At 43.2% G+C, this 15855-nt stretch overlaps 1 protein-coding gene across 1 annotated transcript in view; it reads left to right on the forward strand.

Moving 5' to 3' along the window:
• Positions 1–15855, forward strand: part of AP1G1 (adaptor related protein complex 1 subunit gamma 1) — a 707422-nt gene that overhangs the window by 386525 nt on the left and 305042 nt on the right. Inside the window, exons 12-13 of the mRNA XM_069217071.1 lie at positions 10000–10140; positions 10377–10431. Of these exons, the coding sequence (XP_069073172.1) occupies positions 10000–10140; positions 10377–10431 (196 nt within the window). The remainder of the gene's footprint in view (positions 1–9999; positions 10141–10376; positions 10432–15855) is intronic.

Below are 15855 nucleotides of genomic sequence, written 5' to 3' on the forward strand. Positions count from 1 at the left end.
GGCCAGTATAGAGGAGGACAATTCCCTAGAAACCGGGGAAAATTTCAAAGTCCAAAAACCCCTTCAACCAAACAGTGACTCACAAGTCACTCAACCCCTTCACACAACACCAGTGGGGGGAAGACTAAGTCAGTTTTACAAATCTTGGGAGGAGATAACAACAGACACTTGGGTCTTAGCAATTATCCGACATGGTTATTGCATAGAATTTCTCCAACTCCCTCCAAATGTCTCACCAAAAACACAGAATATGTCAAAACAACATCTAGACCTTCTAGAACTAGAAGTTCAAGCATTACTACAAAAGGACGCAATAGAATTGGTACCATGTACACAAAAAAACACGGGAGTTTACTCACTGTACTTTCTAATACCAAAAAAGGACAAAACACTGAGACCAATCTTAGATCTCAGAACACTAAACACCTACATCAAATCAGAACACTTTCACATGGTCACGCTACAAGACGTGTTACCACTGCTAAAGCAACAAGACTACATGACAACCTTAGATCTAAAGGATGCGTATTTCCACATACCGATACATCCCTCGCACAGGAAATACCTAAGGTTCGTATTCAAAGGAATATATTACCAATTCAAAGTGTTGCCGTTCGGTATAACAACCGCACCAAGAGTATTTACAAAATGCCTGGCAGTAGTAGCTGCACACATCAGAAGGCAGCAAATACACGTATTCCCGTACCTAGACGATTGGCTAATCAAGACCAACTCCCTAACAAAGTGTTCACACCACACGGATTATGTCATACAAATCCTCTACAAACTCGGTTTCTCCATCAACTATACAAAATCTCACATTCTGCCGTGCAAAACACAGCAATACTTAGGAGCAACAATCAACACAACAAAGGGAATAGCCACTCCAAGTCCACAAAGGGTTCAAAATTTTCACAAGGTTATACAAGCCATGTATCCAACACAAAAAATACAGGCAAAGATGGTATTAAAACTCCTAGGCATGATGTCCTCATGCATAGCCATTGTCCCAAACGCAAGACTGCACATGAGGCCCTTACAACAGTGCCTAGCATCACAATGGTCACATGCACAGGGTCACCTTCTAGATCTTGTGTTGATAGACCGCCAAACATACATCTCGCTTCTATGGTGGAACAGTATAAATTTAAACAAGGGGCGGCCTTTCCAAGACCCAGTGCCACAATGCATGATAACAACAGATGCTTCCATGACAGGGTGGGGAGCACACCTCAATCAACACAGCATCCAAGGACAATGGGACGTACATCAAACAAAGCTGCATATAAATCACCTCGAATTGTTAGCAGTATTCCTAGCGTTGAAAGCATTTCAACCCATCATAACCCACAAATACATTCTTGTCAAAACAGACAACATGACAACAATGTATTATCTAAACAAACAGGGGGGAACACACTCGACACAGCTGTGCCTCCTGGCACAAAAGATATGGCAATGGGCAATTCACAACCACATTCGCCTAATAGCACAATTTATTCCAGGGATCCAAAATCAACTAGCAGACAATCTCTCTCGAGATCACCAACAGGTCCACGAATGGGAGATTCACCCCCAAATTCTAAACACTTACTTCAAGATTTGGGGGACACCTCAAATAGACCTATTTGCAACAAAGGAGAACGCAAAATGCCAAAACTTTGCATCCAGGTACCCACACAGGCAGTCAAGGCAATGCTCTATGGATGAACTGGTCAGGGATATTTGCGTACGCTTTTCCCCCTCTCCTTCCATATCTAGTAAACAAATTGAGTCAAAACAAACTCAAACTCATACTAATAGCACCAACATGGGCAAGACAACCTTGGTACACAACACTACTAGACCTGTCAGTAGTACCCCATGTCAGGTTGCCCAACAGACCAGATCTGTTAACACAACACAAACAACAGATCAGGCATCCAAACCCAGCATCGCTGAATCTAGCAATCTGGCTCCTGAGATCCTAGAATTCGGACATCTAAACCTCACCCAAGAATGTATGGAAGTCATAAAACAAGCTAGAAGACCATCCACTAGACACTGCTATGCAAGCAAATGGAAAAGATTTGTTTGCTACTGCCATAATAATCAAGTTAAACCATTACATGCATCTCCAAAGGATATAGTGGGATACTTGCTACATTTACAAAAATCAAATCTAGCCTTCTCTTCCATAAAGATACACCTCGCAGCAATATCTGCATACCTGCAAATTACCCATTCAACTTCACTATTTAGGATACCTGTCATTAAAGCGTTTATGGAAGGCCTGAAAAGAATTATACCACCATGAACACCACCTGTTCCTTCATGGAACCTCCACATCGTCTTAACAAGACTCATGGGCCCACCTTTTGAACCCATGCACTCTTGCGAAATGCAATTCTTAACGTGGAAGGTTGCATTTCTCATTGCCATCACATCTCTAAGAAGAGTAAGTGAAATTCAGGCGTTTACTATACAAGAACCTTTTATTCAAATACACAAAAATAAGGTGGTCCTAAGAACCAATCCAAAATTTTTACCAAAAGTTATTTCACCGTTCCACTTAAATCAAACGGTAGAACTACCAGTGTTCTTCCCACAGCCAGACTCAGTAGCTGAAAGGGCACTACATACATTAGACATCAGAAGAGCACTAATGTACTACATTGAAAGAACAAAAGAAATTAGGAAAACAAAACAACTGTTTATTGCATTTCAAAAACCTCATACAGGAAACCCAATATCAAAACAGGGTATAGCCAGATGGATAGTTAAGTGCATCCAAACCTGCTACCTTAAAGCAAAGAGAGAACTGCCCATTACACCAAGGGCACTTTCAACCAGAAAGAAAGGCGCTACCATGGCCTTCCTAGGAAACATTCCAATGAACGAGATATGTAAGGCAGCCACATGGTCTATGCCTCACACATTTACTAAGCACTACTGTGTAGACGTGCTATCCGCACAACAAGCCACAGTAGGTCAAGCCGTACTAAGAACTTTATTTCAGACTACTTCCACTCCTACAGGCTGAGCCACCGCTTTTGGGGAGATAACTGCTTACTAGTCTATGCACAACATGTGTATCTGCAGCTACACATGCCACCGAACGGAAAATGTCACTTACCCAGTGTACATCTGTTCGTGGCATTAGTCGCTGCAGATTCACATGTGCCCACCCGCCTCCCCGGGAGCCTGTAGCCGTTTGGAAGTTATCTTCAACATTTGTACATTTGTAAATATATTACTTAAACCTTAGTTGGTACATACTTATTCATTCCATTGCATGGGCACTATTACTAACATACACAACTCCTACCTCACCCTCTGCGGGGAAAACAATCTAACATGGAGTCGACGCCCATGCGCAATGGAACAAAGGAGGAGGAGTCCCTCGGTCTCGGGACTCGAAAAGACTTCTTCGAACAAAAACAACTTGTAACACTCTGACCCAACACCAGACGGCAGACTATGCACAACATGTGAATCTGCAGCGACTAATGCCACGAACAGATGTACGCTGGGTAAGTGACATTTTCCATCTGATCAGCTGCATCAGTACCTGGTGGACTCTGATATGACCTCACCCCAAGAATTGGGAAAGAAGGTAGACAAATGGGTCTGCACCAGGGTGCACAGGGCGTGATCACAAAAAGGAAGCAGGTAAGCATCACAATAAGGGTGGGAACAAGGATAAAACAAAGGAGTCTTCATGAGGCCCACAGAACTCCTATGGAGGTGGGAATAAATCCACATTCTCAATTTTTAACAAGCTTTGGTGCCACATTTGTAAAAACAAAGGCCACAGCTCCTGTCCTAAGAAAGGCACCAATCTCCCCACCACTACTAATGCCACTTCAACCCCTAGTGTCCCTAGTAATAGCAGTAGTGGTGGTAATAACACTAGTAGTAATCAATCAACAAGTGTAGCTGGGCTCACCTTGGGGTCTGTAGTGGGCTCTGGGCTAGTCAGAGAGACCACTGAGGGCATGTTGGTCTCTGCTGGGGACATTGGCTTTCCCACCCTAGCTGCTTGTCCCCTTAATATGAGTAAGTGCAGCATCTCTTAATCAGTGGTGCTGAGACTGAGGCCTACAAGGACACAGGTGCCAGTCTCACTATGGTGACTGGAAAACTGGTGCCTCCTGAGGAACACCTACTTGATCACACGTACCAAGTGACTGATGCTCATAATAACAGTTAGTGCTACCCTTTGGCAGTTGATTTTAGTTGGGGGAGGTGGTACTGGCTCTAAAAAGATTGTAGTGTCCTCTAATCTACCTATAGAATGTCTGCTAGGTAATTACTTTGAGACTTCAGCTTCAGCCTCCAGTAAGGATTCAACTCCTGAGGGAGAAGAATCTACTCCTTGGGTGAAACCTACACCAGAGGAGCTCAGAGATGACACAGCTTAGCTCTAGGGTACAGGGGGGCCTACCAGGGAGGAACTCAGTATGGAATAGAAAACCTGTCCCACACTGGAGGGCCTAAGGCAGCAAGCTGCAGCACAAGAGGCATGGGATATCAGTGGCACCCATAAGGTGTACTGGGTAACAGCCTCCTGTGCTAAGAAGCAAGGGGCCCTAAACCTGGTGCCGCCAGGAGACTGGTTATCCCTCTGACGTTTAGGGAGTGCCTGTTAACTTTAACACATGATACTTCCCTTGCAGGCCACTTGGGCCAAAGCAACACTTGGGACAGGCTTGTCCCTCATTTTCACTGGGCCCCATATGTCAGAAGATGCCGAAACAAAAACTGAATTCTCCACTCCTAGTGGGCGCTATCACTTTACAGTGATGCCCTTTGGACTAAAGAATGCACCTACCACATTCCAAAGGCTGGTGAATAAGTTATCCGAGGTCTGGAAAAGCTTCAGTGCAGGTTATCTAGATGATCTAGCCGCCTTTAGCTCCATCTGGGAGGTCCACCCGGTCCATTTTAGGGATGTATTGGAGGGTCTGCAGAGAGGAGGCCTCACTATCAAGGCCTCAAAGTGCCAGATAGGACAGAGAACAGTGGTCTATCTTTGCCACCTAGTAGGTGGAGGCCAAATTCAACCACTGTACGTCAAAATCCAGACCATTCTGGATTGGACTGCCCGTACCACACAGACCCAAAGTTCTCTGGATCAAAACTGACACCTAGGGGAACTTCTAAGGTAGGGATTATGCAACTAGAATATGTCTCTACCTGATAGGGTGTTACCAAAGGTAAGCAATTTGTTCATTCAGCCCCAATTATATAGTTTTGCTGAGTTTGGTCACTGAAAGGGAACTAGCTTATGTATGTTTGGTTCTTCTGCCCATGCAACTGAAATGTAAAGCATTGCTGATTTCTGTTTGTTTACATGGGATTCTAAGGATTCCTCAAATAGGTCCAGTGTTTACACTTTCTCTGTTCAGAATCTTTACAAGTCTGTTAAAGTGAGGAAAACATCAGTCGCAAAGAAACATGCTTTGTGTCCCTTGTCCCCAAAGAAAGGGCCCATAATCGCATTGCTCACTCTGATGTTAATGGTGAGTGGTTCGGCCACTAGTGTAAATATTAGTGGGGAGAGTTACAAACCTTGCCTCATGTCTCTGATTAGGTGAAAGATGGAGGAATACTGTCCATTGACTGGCACGGATGCCACTGGGGCTTTATAACTTGCCAAAATCTAGTCTTACATTTTCCTTTCATCAAGAGTCGAATCCAACCGACCTTGTCAAATGCCTTTTCGGCATCTAATGCTAGAAGGATCATTTGGATGTTCCTATCCCTAGTATTATTGTCTTTGAGGTGGGATAGTTAATGGATATTATCACTGTGCTGTCTCTCTTTAATGAAGGCTTCTTGGTGAGGCTGGATGAGCTAGGATAACAGTCTTGAGGTGCATGCTTGAATTTTAGTGCCAATGTCTGTGTCTAACAGTGTAGTGGGTCTGTCAAATGCGCATTCGGGGTTTTCCCCTTCATTTGTAATATTTGCCTCTTACATAGGGAGTATGAGACCTGCAGATTTTGTAAATGCGTACTGACTAGGGCAGTTAGTGGTACGCCTTACCGGAGAAGAAATGTTTGATAAAATTCCAAATGGAAGCCATCCGACCACGGAGTTTAACGTTTAGTGGTCCGCAGAGAGCTATGAGGCATTCTAGTGCCCCTTTGTTCCCGTATGAATTAGAGCCAGATATGTGTTTTCTAGTGATTTTCTATCTTCTCCTCATTCTCTTTCCATATTGTCAAACGTTTGATCATCTCTGAAGGCTTTTAGTTTGTCACTATCTTTAATGGCCCAGGTGCCATCCTCCCTATTCAAATTCTGTACGTGTTTCTGCTCTTCATGGATTTATTATCCTGGCCAAAGGGGTGCCTACTTTGTCTCCCTCATCATAGAAGTGCTGGCCTAGGTTTATTAGTGCAGTTTCTGCATCATTTACTTTAACTGTCGTTACTTACAGGGTTTCTGCTTGTCTAGACGCTCTAGGGCATTCATTTCTGTTAGCTTGTCCTCAAGCTCCTTCTCTCCCTGAAGCCTCACTCTACCTCTATGTTTATAGCTACTACCTGAGTGGTCGGCCTGACAGCATCCCATAATGTGCCAATGGAAAACTAAGGTCTTTTGTTTATTACAAAATATTATTGAATCACTGCCATTAGTGTTGCTCTATGATTTGGATCCATCATAGTATCTGCTTTTATCCACCATCTTGATGTCCTATATGTTTCTTTGTCTGTTAATCCCATATAAATACTTTGTTTAAACTGCGAAGAAATTAGGATGTAGTCTGTTCTTGAGTATGTAATGCTGTTGGAGGTAGCATGAAAAATCTTTTTGATCTGGTGGGAATTACCATCATGAATCAATCAACTCGTGCCCTAATATTTCCCTAGTGCTGTGAACGTCCCACCTCTTCTTAAATATGAATGCATTACTACACATGTCAGCATTCCAGGCTGTCTGAGATGGGTCTCAATGTTTGTTGCTGGAAGGGTTTTTTTGTGATGTCATAGGAGTACATACGCTGAGAAGTCAGTGTGATATATTTGTGAGGGGGAGTTGTATTTTAAAGAACCAACCCCCCCCCCCCCCCTTGTCTCATCTGACTCTTGCTTCTCCCAGGCCAATATTTGATTTGCAGAGGATGGCTGCTCCTAATATTTAAGTTGGAACGGATGCCCAGAGTTGCTAAGGATATTGTTGTTTTTTTTGCAAAATTAATCCTGCATTCCATTAAAGGAAACCCCATCTGGGTCATGTCTGGTAATGTAATTCCATATCTGCCCATTCATATTAAGAGAAGTTAGTTTGAAATCCCTCCACCAGCTCCACTCCCCCAACCCCTTGTTTGTTTCATATCACAGTTTACCAACTTTCTATACTGTGTTCCTTGTATATAGTTTCCCTTTCTCTTGTCCCCTGCAAACTATTACTGTTAACTGGCTAATTAAGCCTAACTGATGAACAGCCTTACCAGTCTTCACTAAGTTATTAAAAGGTTTGGATTGAATCGTCTCCTGTTGTAGCAGCAAATAGTGAGCGGATGAATTTTGAGGCCTCTTCATAATGCTTTCCTCCCATTGTAGATGTGAAGGTGCGAGACCCTTCTGACCCACCTCTTCCACCAGGCTCGACTCCTTTTAGTCCATCAGCACAAGTGTGTGTTTCTTTGCTTGTTCCTGGATCTTCATGCTTGCTAGAGGACCTAGAAACTGGCCTGTTCTCCCCATCAGTCCCCTCCCACAAGTCTACTGAGGTGCCTCAGCACGTCGTTTTTAGTTGAAGCATCAGCATTTTAGGTTGCCAACATGGTCTGTTACAGCTTTTCACTGTCTGCCAGGCCGGCCACTGTACCAGCTGTCCCAGGCTGAGGTCATTTCTGCTTCGGTCTCCCTCTGTTTGTAGATCCAGAGTGCTTTGACTTCAGATTAGGTATACAGGGCTATATGCTTGCAATTCCAGTGAAATATCTAGTAAGAGGAGTGACCCCACTGAAATGTATGGACCTTATGTCCTTTGACAATGATGTTTCTTTTTTCTGTTGATTTAACTCATTACGTATTTTTAACCCTTGACGACACGTTCTCTAGTTAGAATGTCTGATGGGATTTCTTTGTGGTTCTGTAATGGGAAAACTGTCTAGTCATTTTTGATTTGGGGTAATTCTGGAAGGACTCTGATTTTGTGCAGTAGGTCCTGTACAATGTTCTGTAAGTCATCTAACTCTGCTCCCCTCAGGGTCTGTTCCACAGTTGTGCACTGTCTGCTATCCGCTCTGCTTCAAATTTCAACAGTCTCTCTTCACAATTCTTGAATAAATTTCATCTAAATTTGTTTAATGATCTGACCTCAGCTAGCATATGTTGAAGGTAATGTTCAAGGCCGACCTGGGTCATATTGGTGGCAACCGTTTCATTGTTGTCTGTAGGCAAGTTTTTTCTTGTCTTCCTGGCTCTGCACCCTTCACTTTTTGTAGAGGTGAGCCACCAGATGTTTTCCAGGGCCTGCTGTTTTCGGAACTTGCTCACTATCATATTTGAATGCCTTGCTCTTGCCTAGGTGCGGTGTCAGTGTATTTTCTTTTGACGCCGAGACTTCCTGGCTCTGCTCTTGTAGGTGATCCTGGGCCTCCTCCCTCCTAAGGGAACAGATTTTGGCCTGCCTTTGTGAGATGGAGGTTCACTGCTGTTGCCCTACAGTGCTGCTAGCAAGCATTTTGATTATCTAATGCAGTCATTTTGAGCGAGGCACAGCTCCAGTGATTTACTCGGATTCCTGGCCTGATTCAGGCTCCTAACAGTTCACTATCACAGTATTCACAGTCCTCCTCTTGGGTCACTGTCAGTTTCCCAAGTAGCATTCAGTGACCAGTAGCCTCTTGTCTAGAACTCGGTGCGTATAGCCTCTCTTGCCACCTCCCCGCAGATCCACTGGCTGCATCACTCACATCTTTATGGGTCTGGCCCCCTCTCCTTTGTAGTTCATCCTCACCCAGCAGACTTACTTGCATACAGGTAACACATCTTCTATTGCCTGCTTTGGCTTCCGGCTTTTTCCTAGGATGGTGATGTATTCTGGTATGGAATGTCTCTGCTCCCCTTCATAGGGCCCAGCGAGGCCTCACAGCATCTCTTATAGTGATGGTTTGACCCGAAACAGCAGCCACAGCTGTCTGTTATGTGCATTATTCTGCTTCTGTAAGCTTCTCGCCTCACCTGTCTTGTGTTGGGTCTTTTGCCCTCTATTCTACAGGGGTAGGCCAGAGGCCGTGTAGTAGTTGTAGGGATGAAAAGGTCAACCCTGCTAACTAACCTTAACCACCATCCCAGGCCTACTCCACATGCTGAAGAAGGTCCACAATGGAGGAGTGGCACTCCAGATACTGATGGTGAGGAGGGAAAGGGAAGGATGCTTTGGTTTCCCCCAACTGGAGAAATTTGCTGGGCCTCAGGTGCTTTATTTCAGGAGGCAGCCCAGATCCAGAATGTCTCTGTCTATCTATCTCACACACATGCACCCCCCCCCCCCCCCCCCCCCCCCCCCAAAGCAATACATCTCTATGGATTTTCAACCCCATTTTAATGCTTTTCCTAATCATTTAAATGATGTGACTATGCTAAAAGACATTTAGTCACACTTGAGTTTTGGGAGTGCTTGCATCCAAAGATATTTTACCTTGCAGAATCTGGCACTTGCTGTACGGTTTGGTTTGTGGCTGAAGGGGGGCAGAAGGACTCTTTGGTTATTTTTATGCTCAACTACTCATTTTTGAAACTGGCTGACTATGGCAGAGAGCCGTGCTGTTTTTTGCCTATGCCACTTAATTATTTTGTGTATTTGGTACTAAATGAGTGACTCGCTTTGCTGGTGTTTACAGTGCCGTGTGAAATGGTCACTCAGGCAGGTGCTGAGCAAGTTCTAGTTTATGTATTAAGTATCAGCAGCATTTTCTGTTCTGTTCTGGTAGGCTTGTTAGTGATGTTATATATGCTGGGAGAATGATGTTGACTTAATTATTTTTATTTTTTGCAGGCGTGCTATGGAATTGAGTTTTGCTCTAGTAAATGGCAATAATATTCGTGGAATGATGAAGGAGCTGCTATACTTTCTGGATTCTTGCGAGCCAGAATTCAAATCAGATTGTGCATCTGGGATTTTTCTAGCAGCAGAAAAGTAAGAACTATACACCTCTTTTGCAAATCACTTCCTGTCTTCCCCCAGCATTGGACCATACACTTTCATCCTCACAGAAGATGTCAGTTCTTAAAACCAAAAGTTAGAAACAAAATGTAGCCTTTCTTTATATCCTGAGCATGAAGGAGCACATCTTGCTTGCCGTTGTCCCATCATCTATTCCTAGGATTTCCGAACACTTTTTTAGCAGCTAACCTTTGTGTTTTTTCTCCTAGGTACGCTCCTTCCAAACGATGGCATATAGATACTATTATGAGAGTTTTAACAACGGTAAGTTATTTGCTCATCCTGCAAAGTTCTCAGACTTGTTTTTATGTAATCTAGAAAAACATACAATGCGTGTCAACCCATTTTCAATAAAATGAGTGACCATTAGATATGCCAACATACTCTAGTGTTAATGTGTGAGAAAGCCCAGAAGCTCAAACAAAGAATGTTCTTAACTACAATTAATGAAACCACCACAGCCCTATTTGCAAGCACTCCTCACCCAAGGGGTGGGTGGGAAGCTTCCAAGCCAAAAGCATTTGTTTACAGGGTGCAGTCTGTGTGACCTACATCTACCTGATGTACACTGAAGCATAAATAATGTAACCATAAATTGTCCCAGAACCTGCATCTTCAGAAAACACAATTAATCTCTGATAGGTTAGGCCTCATTGTGTATCTTATTTGTTCTATAATCGGTTTATCTCTTCACCATCATCTTTGAAACCCTTCTTCGGGGTTCAGAGTAGTTTAGCTTTCTACTCTGTTCTTCTACTTACCAACATTAGATAGAATTCCATGATCAAGAAGGAAAAGTTACTTAACCTGACATCCTACATCTTAGTCATGGGTTGTCCCTGTGAATTACCATCCTGTCCCCTCCACTGCATTTCGCTACTGGGGCATTTTACTGCACAATATTTAACTTGCTCATGGAGGTTGATGGAACTGTTTTTGAATTGAAGTCCCAGATGTTGTCACACAGCATCTGTGATGGATGTGGAGATATAAACTATCAATGTAGTTGCTGATGGCTATTGCCTTTATGTACCAGATTTTTCAGAAGATATTTGCTGTACACACTTGTGGTGTTCACTTAGTTTTACCTTTTCAAATGAAAGAAGGTTATTGGGGTTAAAAAAGAGAGTAACCTATAGGTTTACCTTGTGTGGAAAACAATCGGTCTACACTCATATTTAGAATGTTAGTTTATGGCCACTCATTTAAAGTTTACAACACAATGACTAATGAAAGGTACAATACTATGTTAAAATAAGGATAATTATTAGTACACAGAACACATATTGCAGTCTGTGTTAGAAGATTCTCGAAACAGTTGTGCACAGAAATTGTTTTGGGATCCTTGTTGCTCAACGTGTGCCTTGCTAGGTTTGATGAGTTTAGCAAGGGAGCTGAAAATAGGATGTGACACAATAGCAAGCCTGTTTAAAGGAATATATGAAGGTAATTGATTTGTGCTGGGACTTTGGGGGCTTACCGACGATTAGCGTGTCAGATTGGCTATACTTATGGTTGCCTCAAGGGATTTTTTTTTTTTTTAAAGACTATCTCCCAGACCGAACCAACTGACTGCTGAATAAAAGCAAACACACACGTCTGTCTGCAAGAGCAATAAGCACCCCAGCCCAAACTGAATCTAGTGTGTGGTAGACAAATAGTTCCTTGATCCTTTTTTTGTTCTTTTTTTTTACTTTATTCTAAGTAAATGCCCCTAAAAAGTTTAAGATAAGTTGTTCGCCAAAACGAAGCACGAGTATGGCCTATATATATATATATTTTTAAGTTTAAAAAAAACAAAACTTCATTTTATTTCAGTACAAAAGGGGTGTGTCTTAGGAGGCAGGTGTACTTAAAACAGTATACAGTCTCTTTTTAGTTACTCCAGTATGGGATCTTTTATAGATTCACATGCTTGAATCATTCCCTGTTGTTGAAATGGGAGTCCCACCGTAGAAATAGAAAGCAGTGTAATGTTAAACATAGACTGAGAAGGTCCTAAAGCCTTCACTTCACTTTAGTTGCATATTGCTATCATTCAATAGAGCCTGAACTACCGCACGTCATGGAAGGAAGTCTCAGTTCAACTGATTTCTAGTATTCCGAGAGAGTGATTTCCATCTGCTTTATACTACTAGTTACCATCTGTGTCAAATCTGACTCTACGGTGTCAGAACAAGCTAAAAGAGGTATTTTTAGACCATGTAGGACCTGTGGCAAGAAAAGACTTCATGCAGAAGATCAACACAAGGGTTGCATTTACTGCCTTTATCCATCCCACAAAGTTAAGGATTGTAAGTAGGGCTCCCAGTTTTCTGTTTTGACTGATTTTTACAGATAAATACAGACACATCTTTTTTCTTTTCCTTTCTATTTTTATAATATAGAAAATGGGCTTCTTTGGATGCTTTCCAATACTGTCAGTCATGAGTGCTAGGTCAGTAGTTGTATAGATTAAGAGCTAGGTAAGTTGCAAAAAGACAATAGATTTCCTAACTAGACTTAATTCAGTGCCTATGTACAGTTATTTGTGATATTCTACAATGCAAGTATTTTTAAATAATGATCACTGTATACCACTGAAACATTTCGGACATTGAAATGAGAGTATATATTTATCAGTTAAATAAAGGTGGAAAAATACCAACTGCAGCTTTATACAGTGAATACAAAATTAAAATGGATACATTCAGAAGAAAGTAGCAAAAAATAAATATGGATAAATGCAGCTGGAAATGTTGAAAAAATAAATAACATAAAACATGATGCCCTAATTGTAAGGTATGTCATATCTTTTCTTCCAAATCCCTTAAAGACCGAGAGAGGGGGCTACTACTGTGGCTCCAAAACAGTAAGGCTAAGAAGGACCATGTTTCTGAGGATGACAATCCGGATTCTTCCTCATCCTCCAGGAAAGCTAAAAAAAAAAAAAAAAAAAGGGAGAGGTCAGAAGTTGGCTTTCCTCATAAGCCTCCAAGAAAATTACTAAAAAAAACACTACATATCTCAAGGAGCGAAGTGCTTCAGTAAAATCCAATAGGCAGCATAGTACCTCAGAAAAAACATTCTCAAAAGCCTAAAGAATTTTTTTTTTTTTTCTTCAAAAAAAAGCCTGAAAAATCAAGGCTTGATCCTCCTACACCCCACCTCAAATTTCACACAAATTCAAAAAAACATTGTCTGTATCGACGGAGAGATCTTAGAGCCCATCGTTGATGAAGAAATAATTCACTATACCATCGACAACGAAGACTAAAACTATGACGCTCACCAAGACTATGGTGGCAGCTGTCATTGTAATCGGGTCGACATCTACTACATCGATGCTACAGTCTACTTTGAGGCGCCCATCTTATTGACTGTCCAACTTCTCTGCCTCGTTGGAGACGACAATACCTTAGACAGCGATACCAACCTCAACAGCAGGGCCAGTAAAACCGCCTTCAGCAACTTCGACATCTTTGACGAGAGAACAATTTTAAGAAAGACCAAAAGAGGGGAAAAACAATATGCCTAATACCAGACCATATGTCCCCAAGCTAAGTCTCACCCTTACCACCGGGTCATCCCCTGGAGGGGGTCGCACACAGTCTGCCTGAACTGCATGTAAAATGCCAACAGGATGATGATGAAGAGGAAAAGGTCACTATGGCCAAGGATACTATCCCCCTCACCAGGAGAGTTTCTGTAGGAAGCTGGCTCTGTATATACTATATCAAAATGAGAGCTAGTGTGCATAGTCCACTGGTTCCCCAAGAGGCATGACAGAGGCAATAATAAATAATACTAATGCTCTATTTGTAGTTGTGTGGTTGAGCAGTTATGCTTATCAGAGGGTAGTGTTAAGCATTTGTTGTACACACACAAGCAATAAGAGAAAACAAACACTCAGTGACTTAACTCCAGGCCAATAGGTTTTTATATAGAAAAATATTCTTTTATTTTTAGAACCACAAGATTCATTTAACAGGTAAGTACATTCAATGAAAGGTACTTTGCGTATTAATACTTGAGACTTTGAATAGATTCAATATTGTACACAGTTTTCATTAAAGTGGCAAAAAGCTATTTTAAAAGTGGACACTGCAATTTTCAACAGTTCCTGGGGGAGATAAGTACACTACAGTTTCAGAGGTAAGTACCACACTTATGGGTTCAATCTCCAGGGTATAGGTAGTCCACCGTTGGGGGTTCAAGGCAACCCCAAACACTCAGCACCAGCAACACAGGGCCAGTCAGGTGCAGAGGTCTAACAGGAGCCAAAATACCGTGGGTGCATTTGGAGATAGTGGTCACTCCGGTTCCAGTCTGCTGGCAGTTAAGTACCAACGTTATCGGAGGGCAGACCAGGGGGATATGAAGAAGTACTGGAGGGGCCCTAAGCAGGCACAAAAACCACACGGGGCAGCCAGGTGCAGTGTGCCAACAGGGTGTTGGGTTCTCAATAGAACTCTATGTAGGGACCCGAGGTCACTTAAGTGCTGCAGGCAGGGCACAGTGGAGGCTCTCAGGCAAGCCACTGACTGGGCAAGGGTGAGGGCCGCCTGCTGGTCGTTGCTGCACCGGTGGTCGGTTTCTCACGGGCCTGGACGCTGTGGCCACTAGCTGGAGTGCCCTGGGGTGCTGTAACACCAGGCTTGAGCCTTTTTGAGACTCACCACCAGGTGTTATAGTTCCTGTACGGGGGTATGAAGCACCTCCACCAAGGACAGGCTTTTCTCCTGGTCACAGAGTGCACAAAGGCACTCACTCCTTGTGGCCAGAAACTTGTCTGGAAGTGGCAGGCTGGCAGAGACCGGTCAGCCTAGCACTAGCAGTTGGGCTGGCATGCAGGGGACATCTCTAAAATTCCCTCTGTGTGCATGTTTCAATAAATTCCACACTGGCATCAGTGTGGGTTTATTGTGCTGAGAAGTTTGATACCAAACTTCTCAGTATTCAGTGTAACCATTATGGAACTGTGGAGTTTGTTTTTTGTCAAACTCCCAGACCATATACTCCATATGGCTACCCTGCACTTAAAGTGTCTAGGAACTGACTTTGACACTGTCGAGGCATGCAACTATGCCCTCACCTGTGGTATATTGCACCCTGCCTTAGGGCTGTAAGGCTTGCTAGAGGGGTGACTTACCTGTGCCACAGGCAGTGGGTTGTGAGCATGGCACTCTGAGGGTAGTGCCATGTCGACTTAGTCTTTTTCTTCCCACCAGCACACACAAGCTTTGAAGCAGTGTGCATGTGCTGGGTGAGGGGTCCCCAGGGTGGCATAATACATGCTGTAGCCCTTAGAGACCATCCCTGGCCACAGGGCCCTTGGTGCCAGGGCTGTGCCAATTGTGGAAACAAAGGTACAGTTTTAGGGAAATAACACTGGTGATGGGGCCTGGTTAGCAGGGTCCCAGCACACTTCCAATCAAAGCTGGCATCAACAATGGGCAAAAAGTGTGTGTGTGGGGGGAGGGGGGGTTACCATGCCAATGGTGGAATTTTCCTACAGTTTCCGTTACCAGGAACAGTTTAAGCCATATTAACAGCAGCATTATCAAAAGGACATGGTATGTGTACCGAGGGCATTGTTCTCAGATTTACAACTGATGCTGACAGATTATCACAATTGCTTTCTGCCTTCAACTACACCCAGACAGGTGACTGCGCCTCCAAGCACTCTTCCAGTGCAACCCTCCACTC

The sequence above is a fragment of the Pleurodeles waltl genome, chromosome 12 (genome assembly GCF_031143425.1).
Source record: "Pleurodeles waltl isolate 20211129_DDA chromosome 12, aPleWal1.hap1.20221129, whole genome shotgun sequence".
Taxonomy (NCBI): domain Eukaryota; kingdom Metazoa; phylum Chordata; class Amphibia; order Caudata; family Salamandridae; genus Pleurodeles; species Pleurodeles waltl.